The sequence below is a fragment of the Manacus candei genome, unplaced genomic scaffold (assembly GCF_025592945.1).
Source record: "Manacus candei isolate 608988 ecotype Guabito, Panama unplaced genomic scaffold, ASM2559294v1 h1tg000073l, whole genome shotgun sequence".
In the NCBI taxonomy this organism is placed as follows: domain Eukaryota; kingdom Metazoa; phylum Chordata; class Aves; order Passeriformes; family Pipridae; genus Manacus; species Manacus candei.
The window spans coordinates 5,224,881-5,239,112 of NW_026138121.1; the positions used below are offsets into that span (position 1 = coordinate 5,224,881).

Sequence of the window (14,232 nt, forward strand, 5' to 3'; positions counted from 1 at the left end):
ATCATGGAGTATTCCGAGCTGGAAGGACTCACAGGGACCATCGAATCCAACCCTTCAGTGAACGACCCGAACCCACGAGCTCAGTGTTGTGGGCTCCACCCACCCAGCTAATCCCAGCTGTGGATGTTGGTCTCAATGCCTGTGTCCACTTCCCTTGGGATGGAGGAACCTCCCAACCCCAGGACGCTGATCCTGCAGCTGGTGAAGCTCTGGGGGTGAAGGACTCAACGGGCAGAGCTCCATGGACACCACGGCCCGACCAGCTGAGCTCAGCTCAGGGTCACGTATGATCAAACCACGGGCCAAGGGCAAGGAGACCTCCCCGGGGTCCCAGGGCTTTATCCCAAGGCTTTGTCCTTTCCAGCTCGCCTGTCCCTTCTCCCCAGCCTGCCTGCAAAGGTGCCTTGGAGACATCAACACTCAGGCCCCACTAAAGACCTCAGGGGATGGTGGGGCCATGGAGGAGACACTTCAGCCCTTGGAGCATCCCTGTGACCTCCTCTGGACTCGCTCCAGCAGCTCCACCTCCTCCTGCTGCTGTTCCCAGGGCTGGAGGCAGCTCTGTAGGGGGGTCTCACCCGAGGGGTCAGAGGGGCAGTTCCCTCCTTCCCTGTGCCCACGATCCCTGTGGGACCAGCCAAGGGCACGGGGGGTTTGGGGTCCCAGCACATGTGGTCAGGGCATGTTGAGCTTCTTATCCCTCCACAGCCCCAGGTTCTTCCCCCAAGAATACGGGACAAGGGGCAGGTTTGGCACTCACATCATCCAGCCTCCGGTCCGTGCCCAGGGCCAGCAGGTTGTTGAACTCCCTCTCCAGCACCTGCCGAGCCTGAAAGGAACGAAACATGAGCATTGCCCACCAAGGGGAATGTGTTTCCAGCCAAAAATCCCATCCCAGGAGAGCCTGAGAGTGACAGAAAAAGCCTGAGGATGCCAGAAAAGCCCCTGTGCCAGCAGAGAGCTCTGCTCTGAAGGGCAGAGATGAGTTGGTGGGACTGGGGGGGTCACCCCACAGCCGTGTCCCACACTGGCCACCCTCCTCCAAAACCCCCAAGGATGCTGCTCCTACCTGTGTGTTCTGGGTGGGGATTTGCAACACCAGGGCCAGGCTGTTGTGGTCAAAGTTCTCGTCCAGGGCCAGCAGGGCCCCGTGCACCCCACTCTCCACCAGGTTGTTGGCGTACTCGCGCAGCCCGATGGACTGGATCCAGTGGATCACCTGGTCGTTGGTCCACACCAGCACGTCTGCAAAGGAGCCAGGGCACATCTCAGGGCCACCCCAGACCGTGCTCTCGTGGTTGTGAGGGGATCTGAGGGTGTCCTGAGGGCTTTTCCCCGTGCCCCAGGCTGACCCTGGGACTCTCCTTCCCGAGCCAGCAGTGCCGGGAGCTCGAGTGCCAGGAGCAGCTCACTTCAACTTCCCAAACCAAAGGCTGGAACAACGGGCAGAAAACAACTGTGCAAATTAATCCTAAGAACCCCCAGCTGCTGGTGTAATTAGGGGCATTATCAGTAACGAGATGTAATCCAAGCAGCAGCCAGATGTGCAGGGAACCTCAGGACAGCCGGGAAGAGGAGGCCGAGCGAGCTGGGGGGCGTGTGCTGAGCATCTGGAACGGGCAGGAGGGGATCTGATGCTCAGATTGGGTCTTTGCTGCCCTCACACCCTTCCTCCCTCCTTGTGCCTGACTGGGGTCAGCTGCGTGTTGGGGACATGCTGAAGGGAGTTCTCCCCTGGAGAACTCAGAAATAATGGGTTAAAAACAGGAGACAGGAGAGGGACCGTGGCTGGGGATCTCCTGGGAGGTTAAAAACAGGAGACAGGAGAGGGACCGTGGCTGGGGATCTCCTGGGAGGTTAAAAACAGGAGACAGGAGAGGGACCGTGGCTGGGGATCTCCTGGGAGGTTAAAAACAGGGGATGGGAGAGGGACCGTGGCTGGGGATCTCCTGGGAGGTTTCCCTCCTTTTCCTGGACAGGGTGTGCAGGTGCTGACCTTTGATTTCGTGCTGGGTCTCCTCTCTCCTCTTCTCGAGCTCCTTGCGGTCGTAGTTGAGCCTCTTGAGGCACATGATGCCGTACTGGAGGCTGGTGCTGCAGGGACACGAGGTGTCACCCCCTCCCCGGGGGCTCAGGGCCACCACAAGGACCCGAGCAGGGCCCCCCCTCCCCGCCTGCCCTCTCTGTGCCCAAAGGGTGCTGAGGGTCAGGGATGGCTCGGGACAGGCACAACCCGGAGCTGGAAAATGGGGAATGTCCCTCCCTTCCACGGCAATTCCCCACTCCATCGGTTCCACCCTGTCCCAGCTGCCTGGGAGCCCCTGGATCCAAATAATGACAGTGCTGGGTGGGGGAGAGGGAGAGGAGAACCAGCCTGGGGGGCTGCTCCAGGCTCCAGGGGCAGGGGGGGACATGGCAGGGCCATGGACACGTCCCTGTGGGGCAGGGGGGGTGGGGGAACCCCAGGACAGGGTGTTGGAGCAGTGGTTGGGATGTGGAGGCCCACAGACACATCCCTGTGGGTCAGGGGGGTTTGGGACCCCTGGGACAGGGCTGGGTGTGGGAGCAGTGGCTGGGATGGCACGAGCCCTCTCCCCCAGGGCTGCTCTGCTGCCAGAGGGACTCCAGGTGGGACGAGCCCCAAATCCTGCCCCTGGTTTGCTCCACAACCAGGAGAAGGCTCAGTCCCTCCGCAGTTGTGCAGCAGGGAGTGTGAGGAAGGAGAACAACTCCCATCAGAGCCAAGAGTCCTAACTTGAGAGGGCGAGTCCAGCCCAGAGGAGCCGCCCAGGGCCAGCCAAGGCAGGGGAGGATCCCTCAGATCCCCCCTGCTCTGCTCCACGGGCACCCCAGGGCCCTCCCAGAGCAGGGCACCCACCGGTGGAAGCTGTCCACCATCTTCAGGTGCACCCTGAGGTCTTTCTTGGTGAGGTGGTCGAGCATCCGGGCGTCCACCAGACACTCCATGAAGTAGCTGCGGTACTGAGGGAGCCCCAGGCTGGGCAGCCACTCGTTCCCAATCCACTCGTGGTTCATGTCCCCGTAGGCCAGGGTCTGTGGAGAAGCAAATGGAGAAGCCTGGAGAACCCTGGGCCTGGTGGAGCTGGAAAATCCCAGGAGAAGGGAGGTGGCTCAGCTCAGGTCACTGTCCCGAGGCCCAACCCCAGGCCAGAGGGGTTTAACCCAGAGGGAACAGTCCTGTGGGCCATGGCTTGTATCTGCTGATGTCCCACGAGGAGACAAGGCAGCAGCCCAAGGAATAGCTGGACTTTTGTGAGCAGCTGCTTCTGGAAAATCCACATTCATTGAAAGCTGAACCAACTGAGAAATAGGTTCCAGTGCATTCCCAACTGATGTTTAGGAACCTCTGTTTTAAGAATCTTTATTTTATGGCTTCAAAGCAAAAAAAAAAAGGTCAGTTTTAGGCAGAACCCCCAGACTGGTTCACTTTCACTGCAAACTGGTTCTGGGTCCAAAAATGAAATAAAATCCACCAGAATAACAGCAAAACATTTGAGAGTGACATAACCAGAAAGGATGGATCCCAGCAGGACTCTTTCCTCCCACCTTTTTGGGTCATTAAAATGGTCTGTATGGAGTTGGGGGCTACAAAACAGGTGAAAAGTAAATGTAAAATAGGTGAAAAGTAAATGTAAAATAGGTGAAAAGTAAATGTAAAATAGGTGAAAAGAAAATGTAAAATAGGTGAAAAGAAAAGCTGCTCCCAGTGGGGGGTTCTTAACAGAGGCTCCTCTTACGGAGCAGGTCCCAGGAAAAGCCACTGCCAGGAGCAGAAGAGGACCCTGCAAGGTCCCAGGAGCACACCCTGCTCCGAAAGGCGGCTCTGGAGCAGCCCCAGGTGCAGGTTCAGACTCTGACAGGCACAGAGGGAACATCAGAGCCCCACATTCCCCCACCAGGAGTGTCCAGCTCCCCCTCCCACCACACCCCATGCACCGCCCCAGGAGGGGTGACACGGGGACCTCACCTGTGCCCAGCTGCCCTCCTCTGTGTCCTGGGGGTGACACATGCAGCATGTCAACAGAAAGGACAGGACAGGTCAGTGCCCGGGCCCACGGCAGGATCTGCCTCGTGCTGAGCGGGGACCCCCCGGCACAGCGGCACCAGGAGGGGACACCTCGGCCTTGTCACCAACCCCACCAGGCCCAGGTGTCACCCCCTCTCTAACCAGGGAAGGACACAGGAGGAGGTTTGGGCTGGAGGCAGCACCGACCCCAGGGCTCCTGTGCCTTCCCTGGGAAACTGGGGAGTTCTCGTGTCCCCCCAGGTGAGATGGACGCAGAGAGAAACTTCAGCTTCAGTTCCTGGGTCACCACCCCCCAGAAGGGCTGCCCAACCCAACTGAATGATTTTGTAGCTTCTTTATCAAGCTGGGCTGGTTTTCCACACAAAACCTGCCAGGGGACAGTGTCACCTCCCTGCCACACCTCAGAGCCCTCCCACCCAAAAAGCACCTGCCAGTCACAGGTCTGTGCTGCTCAAACAGCAGAAAAAAGCTTCAATAAAATGCCAAAATCACAGAATCCCAGAGTGGTTTGGGTTGGAAGGGCCTCAAAGCTCCTCTCGTTCCACACCCTGTCCTGGGCAGGAACAACTTCCACCGGACCAGGTTGCTCCAACCCAGGGAGCAACAAACAACATTCACACAACAAATCCAAAATGCTGCCCCTGTTCTGAGCCACAGGGTCATTAAGTTGCAGACAGGGGAGCGTGGCTACATCTCTAAAGGAGCCAGAGCTTTTGGGGGAGCAGCCACATCCCTTTGGAGGACCCCGAGCCGTCAGGCAGCAGCAGGGACAGGCAGCAGGGACAATATTTGGGTGTGCTGAGATCATCAGGGCGTGAGGCAGAGGCTTCTCTGGGTGCAGAATGATGCAGGGACTCAATCTCACGTGTCTATCTTGGGATCTCTCTTGCTTTTTGCCTTTAAGTCCCAGCTGACAGACAGGATGCCCTACAAATCCACGGGGGCTCGACAAACGAAAATGCTGCTGATGGTTTTTAAGCCAGTTCTAGAAATTGTTGGGATATCAAAGGTTCAAAGGTGGTTTCTAAGCAGGTGCAGGGTGCTGGCCAAGAGCTGGCACACGAGAGGCAGTAGAGATCCCTTTCCCTCCTGAGGTTTGGGGCATGAACACACACCCAGAGCTTGGTGAGCTCGGGGCTGCTCGGCCTCACCGTCTTGGTGGAGGTTGCCATGTTCTCCATCTCCTCGTGGGTGACCCAGACGTTTCCAGAGGACTGCAGGGAAAACAGCAGAGGGGTCAGAGGGAACCACCACAGAGCTGTGGCCTCAGGGTTCACAAACATCATCAAATCGTGGAATTACAGAATTATTAATGTTGGGAGAGACCTTTAATATCATTGAGTCCCAACCATCAGCCCAGCACCACCACCACGTTCACATGTCTTCAGGTGACACATCTGCTTGGTTTTTGAATGCTTCCAGGGGTGGGGACTCCAAACCTCCCTGGGCAGCACCTTCCCATGCCTGAGCATCCTTTCTAGGAAGCAATTTTCCCCAATATCCAAGTTAAACCTCCTCCTGGCACAACTTGAGGTCGTTCCCTCTCCTCCTGTCCCTTGTTCCCCGGGAGCAGAGCCTGACCCCCCCCCGGCTCCCCCCTCCTGTCAGAGAGTTGCAGAGCCAGAAGGTCCCCCCTGAGCCTCCTTTTCTCCAGGCTGAGCCCCCCCAGCTCCCTCAGCTGCTCCAGCCCCTTCCCAGCTCCGTTTCCTTCCCTGGACATGCTCCAGCCCCTCTGTGTCTTTCTTGTCAGGAGGGGCCCAGGACTGCCCCCAGGATTCCAGGGGGGTTCTCAGCAGGGCCAGCACAGGGGACATCACTGGTCCTGTTGGTCACACCATTGCTGGCACAGCCCCGGTGCCACAATGGCCTTCTTGGCCACCCAGGCTTGTGTCCAGCCCCTGCCACCAGCACCACCAACGGCACTGCAAACAGAAGCCCTTCATCTCTCTTTCATCTCCCTTCCTCTCCCTCTGCATGTTGGGGGATGCTCCTGGAGCCCCTGGGCCTGTCCCTGGCAGCCGTGACCCCAGACAGAGACATCTGAGGGGGCACAGCAGCCCAGGGCCTCTCCTCCTGCCAGCTGCTGTTCCACAGACGTGTCCTGGCATCACTGGGGCACCGTCAACCCCTCCAGGGCTTTGGGACCAGCACGAGACACGACCCCTCCATCCCACCCAGGGTCTGCAGCTGCTCCGGCTGCCCCAGGAACTTCACATGGTCCCAGGAAAAGGCTCGTGTTGAAATGACTGAAAAACCTGTGTGTGTGACCCCGTAAATGGTGAAGGTTTGGACTGGGGCTGTTTGGATGGGGTTTTATCCTCTCCAGGGCAGCCAGGCCCCGAGTTCTGCTCCTCGCAGGAGGACTCAGCTCCTGCTGACAACCCAAGCGAGGAGAGGAGCGTCGGGGCAGGAAAGGGCTTCCCACTGGACGGCCAGAAATGATCTTTGTGCCAGAGATTGGGCTGATGGTCCAGGAGGGAACATCACCTGGTCCAGGAGGGAACATCTCCCCCTCCATGGCCACGCTCGCCTGGAACTCCAGGACTGTGGATGGACACCGTGGTTCCCAGGGGAAGGAGGGGCAGGGGATGCTGTGGGGGTCTAGGAGGGTCTGTGAGGGGCAGGGGGTGTTGTGGGGTCTGTGAGGGGGTGTTGTGGGGTCCATGAGGATCTGTGAGGGTCAGGGGGTGTCGTGGGGGTCTGTGGGGGTCTATGGGGGTCTGTTGTGGGGTTTGTGAGGATCAGGGGGTGTTGTGGGGTCTGTGAGGGCAGGGTGACCCACCGTGCGGGAGGTGGGCGGTGCCGAGGGGCTGGTCAGGGACACCATCTCCTGGATGGCGAGGCGGAGCTTGAGGCGGTGCAGGGCGTTGCTGATGCCGATCTCCCGCTGGATCTCGGTGTCCGACAGCGCCGACATGATCGCCCCGCTCTTCACGTTGGCGCGACAGGCGGCCACGTACCAGGCTGGCATCCCCACCCAGAGCTGCCGGGACAGGGCACGGTGGTGACTGCCCTCTGAGCCACCCCATTGCACACTGACCCCCCCACTGCCCACTGAGCCACCCCACTGCCACTGACCCACCCCACTGCCCACTGAGCCACCCCACTGCCTGGTTGATCCACCCCACTGCCCACTGAGCCACCCCACTGCCCACTGACCCCCCCACTGCCCACTGAGCCACCCCACTGCCCACTGACCCCCCCACTGCCCACTGAGCCACCCCACTGCCCACTGACCCCCCACTGCCCACTGAGCTACCCCATTGCCTGGCTGAGCCACCTCACTGCCCACTTCCCCACTCCATTGTCCACTGCCCCACCCCACTGCCCACTGAGCCACCCCATTGCCTGGCTGAGCTACCCCACTGCCACTGACCCATCCCACTGCCCACTGCCCCACCCCACTGCCCACTGACCCACCCCACTGCCCACTGACCCACCCCACTGCCCACTGACCCCCCACTGCCCCCTGAGCCACCCCGGTTGAAGCTCAGTATCAAGCTGATGCCTCACATGGGCTCTTTATGGTTGGACCTTGTGCAGGTGGCCCGTGGGCAGCCCTGTGTGTGCTGGGCACAGTTCAGCCTTCCATGGGATCATGGAATCACTCAGGTTGGAAAAGGCCTCTGAGATCACCAAGTCTCACTGTTCCCCCAGCACTGCTGTGTCCCCACTAACCCACAGCCCCAAGTGCCACAGCCGTGGGTCTTTTTGAGCACTTTCAGGGGTGGGGACTCCACCACTGCCCTGGGCAGCCCCTGCCAATGCCTGAACACCCTTTCCAGGAAGAAATTTTCCCCAACATCCAACCTGACCCTCCCCTGGCTCAGCCTGAGGCCGTTCCCTCTCCTCCTGTCCCTTGTTCCCTGGGAGCAGAGCCCGACCCCCCCCGGCTCCCCCCTCCTGTCAGGGGGTTGCAGAGCCAGAAGGTCCCCCCTGAGCCTCCTTTTCTCTAGGCTGAGCCCCCTCAGCTCCCTGAGTTCTCCTGCTGCTCCAGACCCTTCCCAGCTCCCTCAGCTGCTCCTCACCAGACCTGGGCTCTAACCCAAAGTTCTCCTCAAACCACAGCTCTGCAGGCCCTGTGAGGGATCTGGGGGATCTCCTCTGCTCCCCCAGGATTTGCAGCCACCAGTGCCTGGACCAAGCCTGGTGGGACTGGGAGTGCTGGGGGAGTGATCCCAGCCCGGTGGTGACAGTGTGGGGACAATGACAGGCTCTGCCTCACCTCCAGCCAGGACACGACAGTGGGGCCATCCCAGTGAGCAAAGGGCAACCCTTTCCTCCGGGCCTCTTCCAGGAGCTCGTGCCTGGGAGGAAAAGAAGCAGAGGAGTGATTTACTGGGGGTTTTAGGGGGAAGGGAGCAGCTCTTGAAAGGGAACAGACCACGGGCAGCGAGAACCAGCTGGAGGCAGAAGGAGGTAACAGGACTCGAGAGAGGGCAAAGATGAGAGGACTTCCCAGCAACTCCCAGATCCACACCATGGCTTCCCAGCCATCCTTTTCCTGCCAGGGTAGGGAAGGAAGTTCACTCACTTCTTCCGCAGGCGCCGATCCTTCTCGGCCTGAGCTCCCAGCTTGCCCAGGCCCAGGGGGTCCTGGATGCTCCCCTCCGCGTCAGTCAGCACCACTGTGGGGGGAAGGAAGACACCCCCAGGTCAGTGTGACATCCCAGGGTCAGTGTGACATCCCCCAGGGCCAGTGTGGGCACTGCCACTGTTCCCACAGTCACAGCAGAGGAGGGACAGTCTCCTCGTCCAACCCACCACGAGGCTCCCCTGCCTCCCTGGGAAACCCGAGGGAATTCCCAGCTGCCACCCCTCCTGTTTCCAAACGCTCAGCGTGGGAGCAGGGAAGGATTTGGGAGTGGAAAAACAGCTCCTATCAAAGGGCTCTGCCAACCCCACGAGGTCCCACAGGGAGGGGAGCAGGTTTGGGGACATCACAGATTCAGGGATGGGGGGTCACCACCCACCCCCCAGCTCTGGCAGAGCACCAGAGGTGACACCAATGCTCCGGCCACGGGGAGAAGGCACCAGGTCCCAACCCCCCCAACATTCCCAAAGCAGCAGGGGTGTCCCTGCCCCTCCACCTGTCCCCCAGGAGCACCCCAAGGCCAGGCAGGCTGGGAGGGTGTAGGGTCTGGCACCACATGCAGGGATGGGGCTGTCACAGACCCTGCCCTGTGGCCCCTTCTCTGCTCAGCTGGATCAAGCGACCCTTCTCCTTTTTCCCAAACAAGCGCCCGATGGAGGATTTGATCCCCTTCCTCTTGGAGCCCTTGTGCAGGGAGTCCTGGCTGCTGCTGGGGTTGCTGGCCTGATCCTCCAGCGAGCTGGGGACAGAGGAGGGAGAGGAACAGCAAAGCCTGGAGGTTATTCCCGAGCAGGGCACAAAACCCAGCCCGGCTCACAATCCCACCCGTGCCCCGTGTCCATCCCCAAACTGAGGGAGCAGGCACCAGGGTGACCTCCCAGGGGTGCTCCACTTACCCCTTCCCATCCTCCTGGCTCAGAGCAGGGTGGCCCAGCTTCTCCAGCCTCAACGCCCTGGGCGAGGAAGGCGGGGACGTCTCGCACTTGATGGTGGTTTTGTCCTCCCGGCTCTCGTCCCGAGCTGCGGGCGACTGAACAAGTGGAGAGGCCGTGAGGGGGGGCAGCCAGAGCCCAGCTCCATCCTTGCCCTGCTGCCTGCCTCTCTCTTGCTCCATGGAGGCATGGCCAAAAGAGCCACCAGAGCCCTGAGGCTTCGCCACGCTCCGGGATTGGCCTGAATTAAGAGCCCTGGCAATGGTTCCAGAGGCCCAAGAGCTCTGGCAATGGTTCCGGCATGGGGAGGGCGTGGCCATGTGGCCGAGATCCTGGGAATAGGGAGGTGAGAGGATGCAGCCCCATGGTCCAGGTCAGGGTGTGGAGACAGAAGCTGCTGGCCCTGAGCAGAGGGCTCTGAGGAGCACAGATGGGAACGTCCCAAACGCCAGAGGGGACACAATGTTTGAGGACCCAGTGGCTTTCTGAACCTCCCCACGTCCTGCCAGACCCCCCAGGCTGCCGGTGGGAACGTGTCCAAGCACCTTTGGGGATCCCCATGATCCTCCTGCCGAATCCCTGGGGTCCCCCAGCTCCATCCCGCGCCTGCTGCCCCCTGACCCGGCGTGGGCAGAGCCAGGAGCAGGCTGGAAAAAGGGCTTGGACAAAAACCAACGGGATGGGAGCCACTCACTAGCAGTTTCCTCCGGTGCTTCCTCAAGTCGCTGGGCTGATTGCAAGGGGGAAAGCGAGAGAGACACAGAAAGGGGGGCAGTTAATGGAGAACCCCCCCAGCAGAGCAGGCCCGGGGCCAGGCGTGCCAGGCTAGAGACACAACCACGGGCACCCTCGCTCCACCCCCCCAGACACACAGCCCTGAGGGTGCCAGGGCATCGCTCCCACCCCAGACAGTCACACCCCCCCTGCCCAGCCCCCGGGAGCCCCCCGGGCCCTCACCAGCGTCATGATGCCCATGCGGTCCAGGTCCTGCGCCGCGCTGCGCGAGCTCAGCTTGGGCGTGGAGCGGCCGCTCAGGGGGGGGGACGAGCTGGCCAGGGACAGGGCGGTCAGGGAGGTGGGGATGGAGGCCCTCTTGCAGAGCTGGGTGAGGTTGAGGCCCTCCATGCTGCCGCTCGTGACGCGCGTCTCCAGCTCCTCCGCGCGCAGCTCGGTGGATTCCTTCTCCTCCTGGATCATCCTAGGGGAGCGGGAGGGGGCTCAGGGGGTCCAGCTCACCCCTCCCGGCCACAGGACATCCCTTCCCTGGGGGAAATGCACCCTGGTGCTGTGACTCGAGCCCCCCCAGTCTCCAGGAATGGCAGCAAGATCCACCAGGATCCACAGAAACCAGGGCTGACACACACCGTGGGTTCTTTTAATGCTCATGGGGGGCTTTTTTTAAAATAACGACCCTGTGATCCAGCAGTGGTGCAGCTGAGGGACAAGGAGCCATGGGCAGGAAGGACCAAGCCCTGTGGCTGGATGTTCTGGAGCCATTTCCCTGGCTGAAGATGCACCAAGAGCTGAATTTTAGGGCATCAGAGACTCCTCCCACCTTCTGGCAGCTCGTTGACTCCCCCCCAGAGACACTTCAGCACAAGGCAGGGCACAAGCCACGGTCACTACCTGATCTCCTCATTGATGGCATCCAGCTGCTCCTGGAGCATCATGGCCAAGGTCTGGGCATCCGAGTGCCCCCCAGGGGAGAGCACGTCCATGGAGCTGAAGAGAGTCTCGCGGTCGTCCTCGTCCACGTCCGAGATGTCGGGGTCGCTGTCGAAGCTGTGGGGCCCTGTGGCCAGGACAGCACCTGCCTGGGCCTGCTCCCAGTCCTGGGGGGGACAAGGGCCACTGGTCCTACATGGCACCCCTGAAAAGCCAGACTGGAGCCCTCTCCACACAGGAGTTACAGCTCAGTGTGACCCCAAGGGAAACCTTCCGAACCAGTCACAGGGACCAGTTTATCACCCTGTGGATAACCAAACCTGTGTGTGCTACACCCTCTGTGCCATTTCTGAGGGACAGGTAACAAAGGGATAACCAAACCTGTGTGTGCTACACCCTCTGTGCCATTTCTGAGGGACAGGTAACAAAGGGATAACCAAACCTGTGTGTGCTACACCCTCTGTGCCATTGCTGAGGGACTGGTAACAAAGGGATAACCAAACCTGTGTGTGCTACACCCTCAGTGTCATTGCTGAGGGACAGGTAACAAAGGGATTGTTTGCAGCAGCTGCCCAGGGCACACCTGACACCTCAGGCTCTCAGGCCCTGCAGGCAGGGCAGCGTTTCTTTGTCCTCACACCAATGGCTCAGCCCTGGGAACTCCCCTCCAGGGAGGCATCAGCACCTTCACCCCCAGCCCGAGGGCTCATCTCTGCTCATGGGCCACCTTGGACTGGCACAAGGGGCAGCTGCAGCCACCCAGAGCATCAAAGGTTCCAAAAACATCCCAGGGCTCACAGAGTTCAATCCCCCCTCGGGACAGTCCCTGCCCTGGGGGAGGCACTGGGCATCCCCACCTCAACCTGAGCACAGACACTCTGCAGGTCTGGGCACTGCTGGGACCACTGGTGGATCCAGAGGAGGACCAGAACTCCAACAGAACTGTGCCCACCATCCTGACCAACAGCTCTCCTTTCCTTTTCCTTTGCCCCCGGGGGGGACCACGTGGAGCTCAGCACAGGGGCCCATGAACACTGCTCTGTTCTTGCCCCAGGGTGCTGGGTTATACATCTGTCTTTGGGGGTTAAAACCAGTTTTCTCCGTATCATTGCACTTACTGCAATCATTTAAGTGAATTGTAACTCTGACTTGGGATCTCTCTCGAGTTGGGTTTGTTTCTCCCACTGCTTTCCTTTTAAACCAGCATTCCCTCCTTACCTCCCTCACCCACGCACCAGGCAGAGGGAACTGCCCCACACCCCCAAATCAGGACGCACGAGAGCAGGATGCCAGGCAGGAGCAGATCCCAGCCCCACGATGCCAGGATGCCAGGCAGGAGCAGATCCCAGCCCCACGATGCCAGGATGCCAGGCAGGAGCAGATCCCAGCCCCACGATGCCAGGATGCCAGGCAGGAGCAGATCCCAGCCCCACGATGCCAGGATGCCAGGCAGGAGCAGATCCCAGCCCCACGATGCCAGGATGCCAGGCAGGAGCAGATCCCAGCCCCACGATGCCAGGATGCCAGGCAGGAGCAGATCCCAGCCCCACGATGCCAGGATGCCAGGCAGGAGCAGATCCCAGCCCCCCCCTGCCCCAGCCGGGTTACCTTGGCTGGCTCCTCCCTCCTGGCAGCGAACCGACCCTTCTGTGCCCGGGGCAGCCCCGGGGCCGCTCCGAAGGGCTCGGCGGGCGCGTGGACCAGCGGGAAGCGCAGGTCTGTGGCACTGCCCATGTGGGACCTGGGGACAGAGAGCCCTGTGGTGGGCACTGCTCCGCTGTGCCAGGGCGCCCAGGCTGCCCCCCTGGCAGCCCAGGCTGCTCGGGACAGAGCAGGAGGATGAGGCCACTCCAGGAAGCCCATCCCAGTGGTGCTGGAAAGGAGGAAAAACCCGGCTCTGGGAAAAGTGTCCCATTCCCACCCCACTGGCCCTGGAGATGTGCTCAGAGACTCACAGAGTCATAAAACATCCTGAGCTGGAAGGGCCTCCCAAGGATGGTCGATTCAACCCCTGGCCCTGCACAGACACCCCAACAATCCCACCTGCCCCTGAGAGCGTTGTCCAAACCCTCCTGGAGCTCTGGCAGCCTTGGGGCTGTGTCCATCCCCTGGAGAGCCTGGTCAGTGCCCAACCACCCTCTGGGGGAAGAACCTTTGCCTGAGATCCAATCTGACCTGCCCTGGCACAGCTCCAGCCATTCCCTGGGTGCTGTCCCTGCCCAATCTCACCCAGAGCAGAGGTCGGAGCTGCCCCTTGGGAGGAAGCTGCAGATCCCAATGATTCTCCCCTCAGGAGACTCCACCTTTCCCACAGGCTGTAGGAAGCTCTGCCCTGGGCCCTCCCAGGCTGCTCCCTCCCCATCCTGGGCACCCCAAGGGGGAATCCAGCCAGTTGTCCCCAAACCCCCCCAGTGCACGGGGAGCTGAACAGGCTCCTCCTGCCTTTCCCCCTCCAGAACAGCTCAAACCTCCCAACACCCACAGCACAACCTGTGTCTTCTCCATCCCCACGTGCACCACAGGGGCCAGCCAGGGAGCTCCTCTCCTTTCTCTGTTTCCTTCAACATTTTCATGGAAAAACACCCCGATGGGGGAACAAGTGACAGGACAGGGGGAAACGGCCTCAAGTCGCACCAGGGGAGGTTCAGGTTGGTATCAGGAAGATCTTCTTCACTGACAGAGTGGTCAAGCACTGGCACAGGCTGCCAGGGCAGTGGTGGAGTTGCCACCCCTGGAAGTGTTCAAAAAACGAGTGGACATGGCACTTGGAGAGAGGATTTAGTGGGAATGGGACTTGGACAAAGGTTGGACTTGACCTTGGAGGCCTCTTCCAAACTTGATGATTCCATAATTCCGTGAACAAAATGCCACTGGAAGCACCTTCGAGGTGTGAGGACACGAGCACTGGCTGGGATCTCCCAGCAGGAACCAGTTGGAACTTCTTCCTCCTCCTCCTCCTCCTCCGTGCTGGGGAGCAGCTCCTGTGCCAGGCA

The 14,232-nt window shown here is 60.6% G+C and overlaps 1 protein-coding gene across 5 annotated transcripts in view; it reads right to left on the reverse strand.

Annotated features, from left to right (window-relative positions):
* PPFIA4 (PTPRF interacting protein alpha 4) overlaps positions 1–14,232 on the reverse strand; it is a 37,791-nt gene that overhangs the window by 3,863 nt on the left and 19,696 nt on the right. For 4 of the 5 annotated variants that reach the window (XM_051808722.1, XM_051808721.1, XM_051808724.1 and 1 more), the window contains exons 13-27: positions 12,848–12,980; positions 11,201–11,406; positions 10,532–10,772; positions 10,269–10,304; positions 9,539–9,672; positions 9,224–9,381; positions 8,583–8,676; positions 8,274–8,355; positions 6,831–7,031; positions 5,200–5,262; positions 3,989–4,015; positions 2,879–3,054; positions 1,997–2,094; positions 1,070–1,245; positions 761–829 (exon numbers count right to left, since the gene is read on the reverse strand). In XM_051808722.1, coding sequence (XP_051664682.1) covers positions 761–829; positions 1,070–1,245; positions 1,997–2,094; positions 2,879–3,054; positions 3,989–4,015; positions 5,200–5,262; positions 6,831–7,031; positions 8,274–8,355; positions 8,583–8,676; positions 9,224–9,381; positions 9,539–9,672; positions 10,269–10,304; positions 10,532–10,772; positions 11,201–11,406; positions 12,848–12,980 — 1,894 coding nt within the window. The remainder of the gene's footprint in view (positions 1–760; positions 830–1,069; positions 1,246–1,996; positions 2,095–2,878; positions 3,055–3,988; positions 4,016–5,199; positions 5,263–6,830; positions 7,032–8,273; positions 8,356–8,582; positions 8,677–9,223; positions 9,382–9,538; positions 9,673–10,268; positions 10,305–10,531; positions 10,773–11,200; positions 11,407–12,847; positions 12,981–14,232) is intronic. The other variant, XM_051808723.1, reaches the window with a different exon arrangement.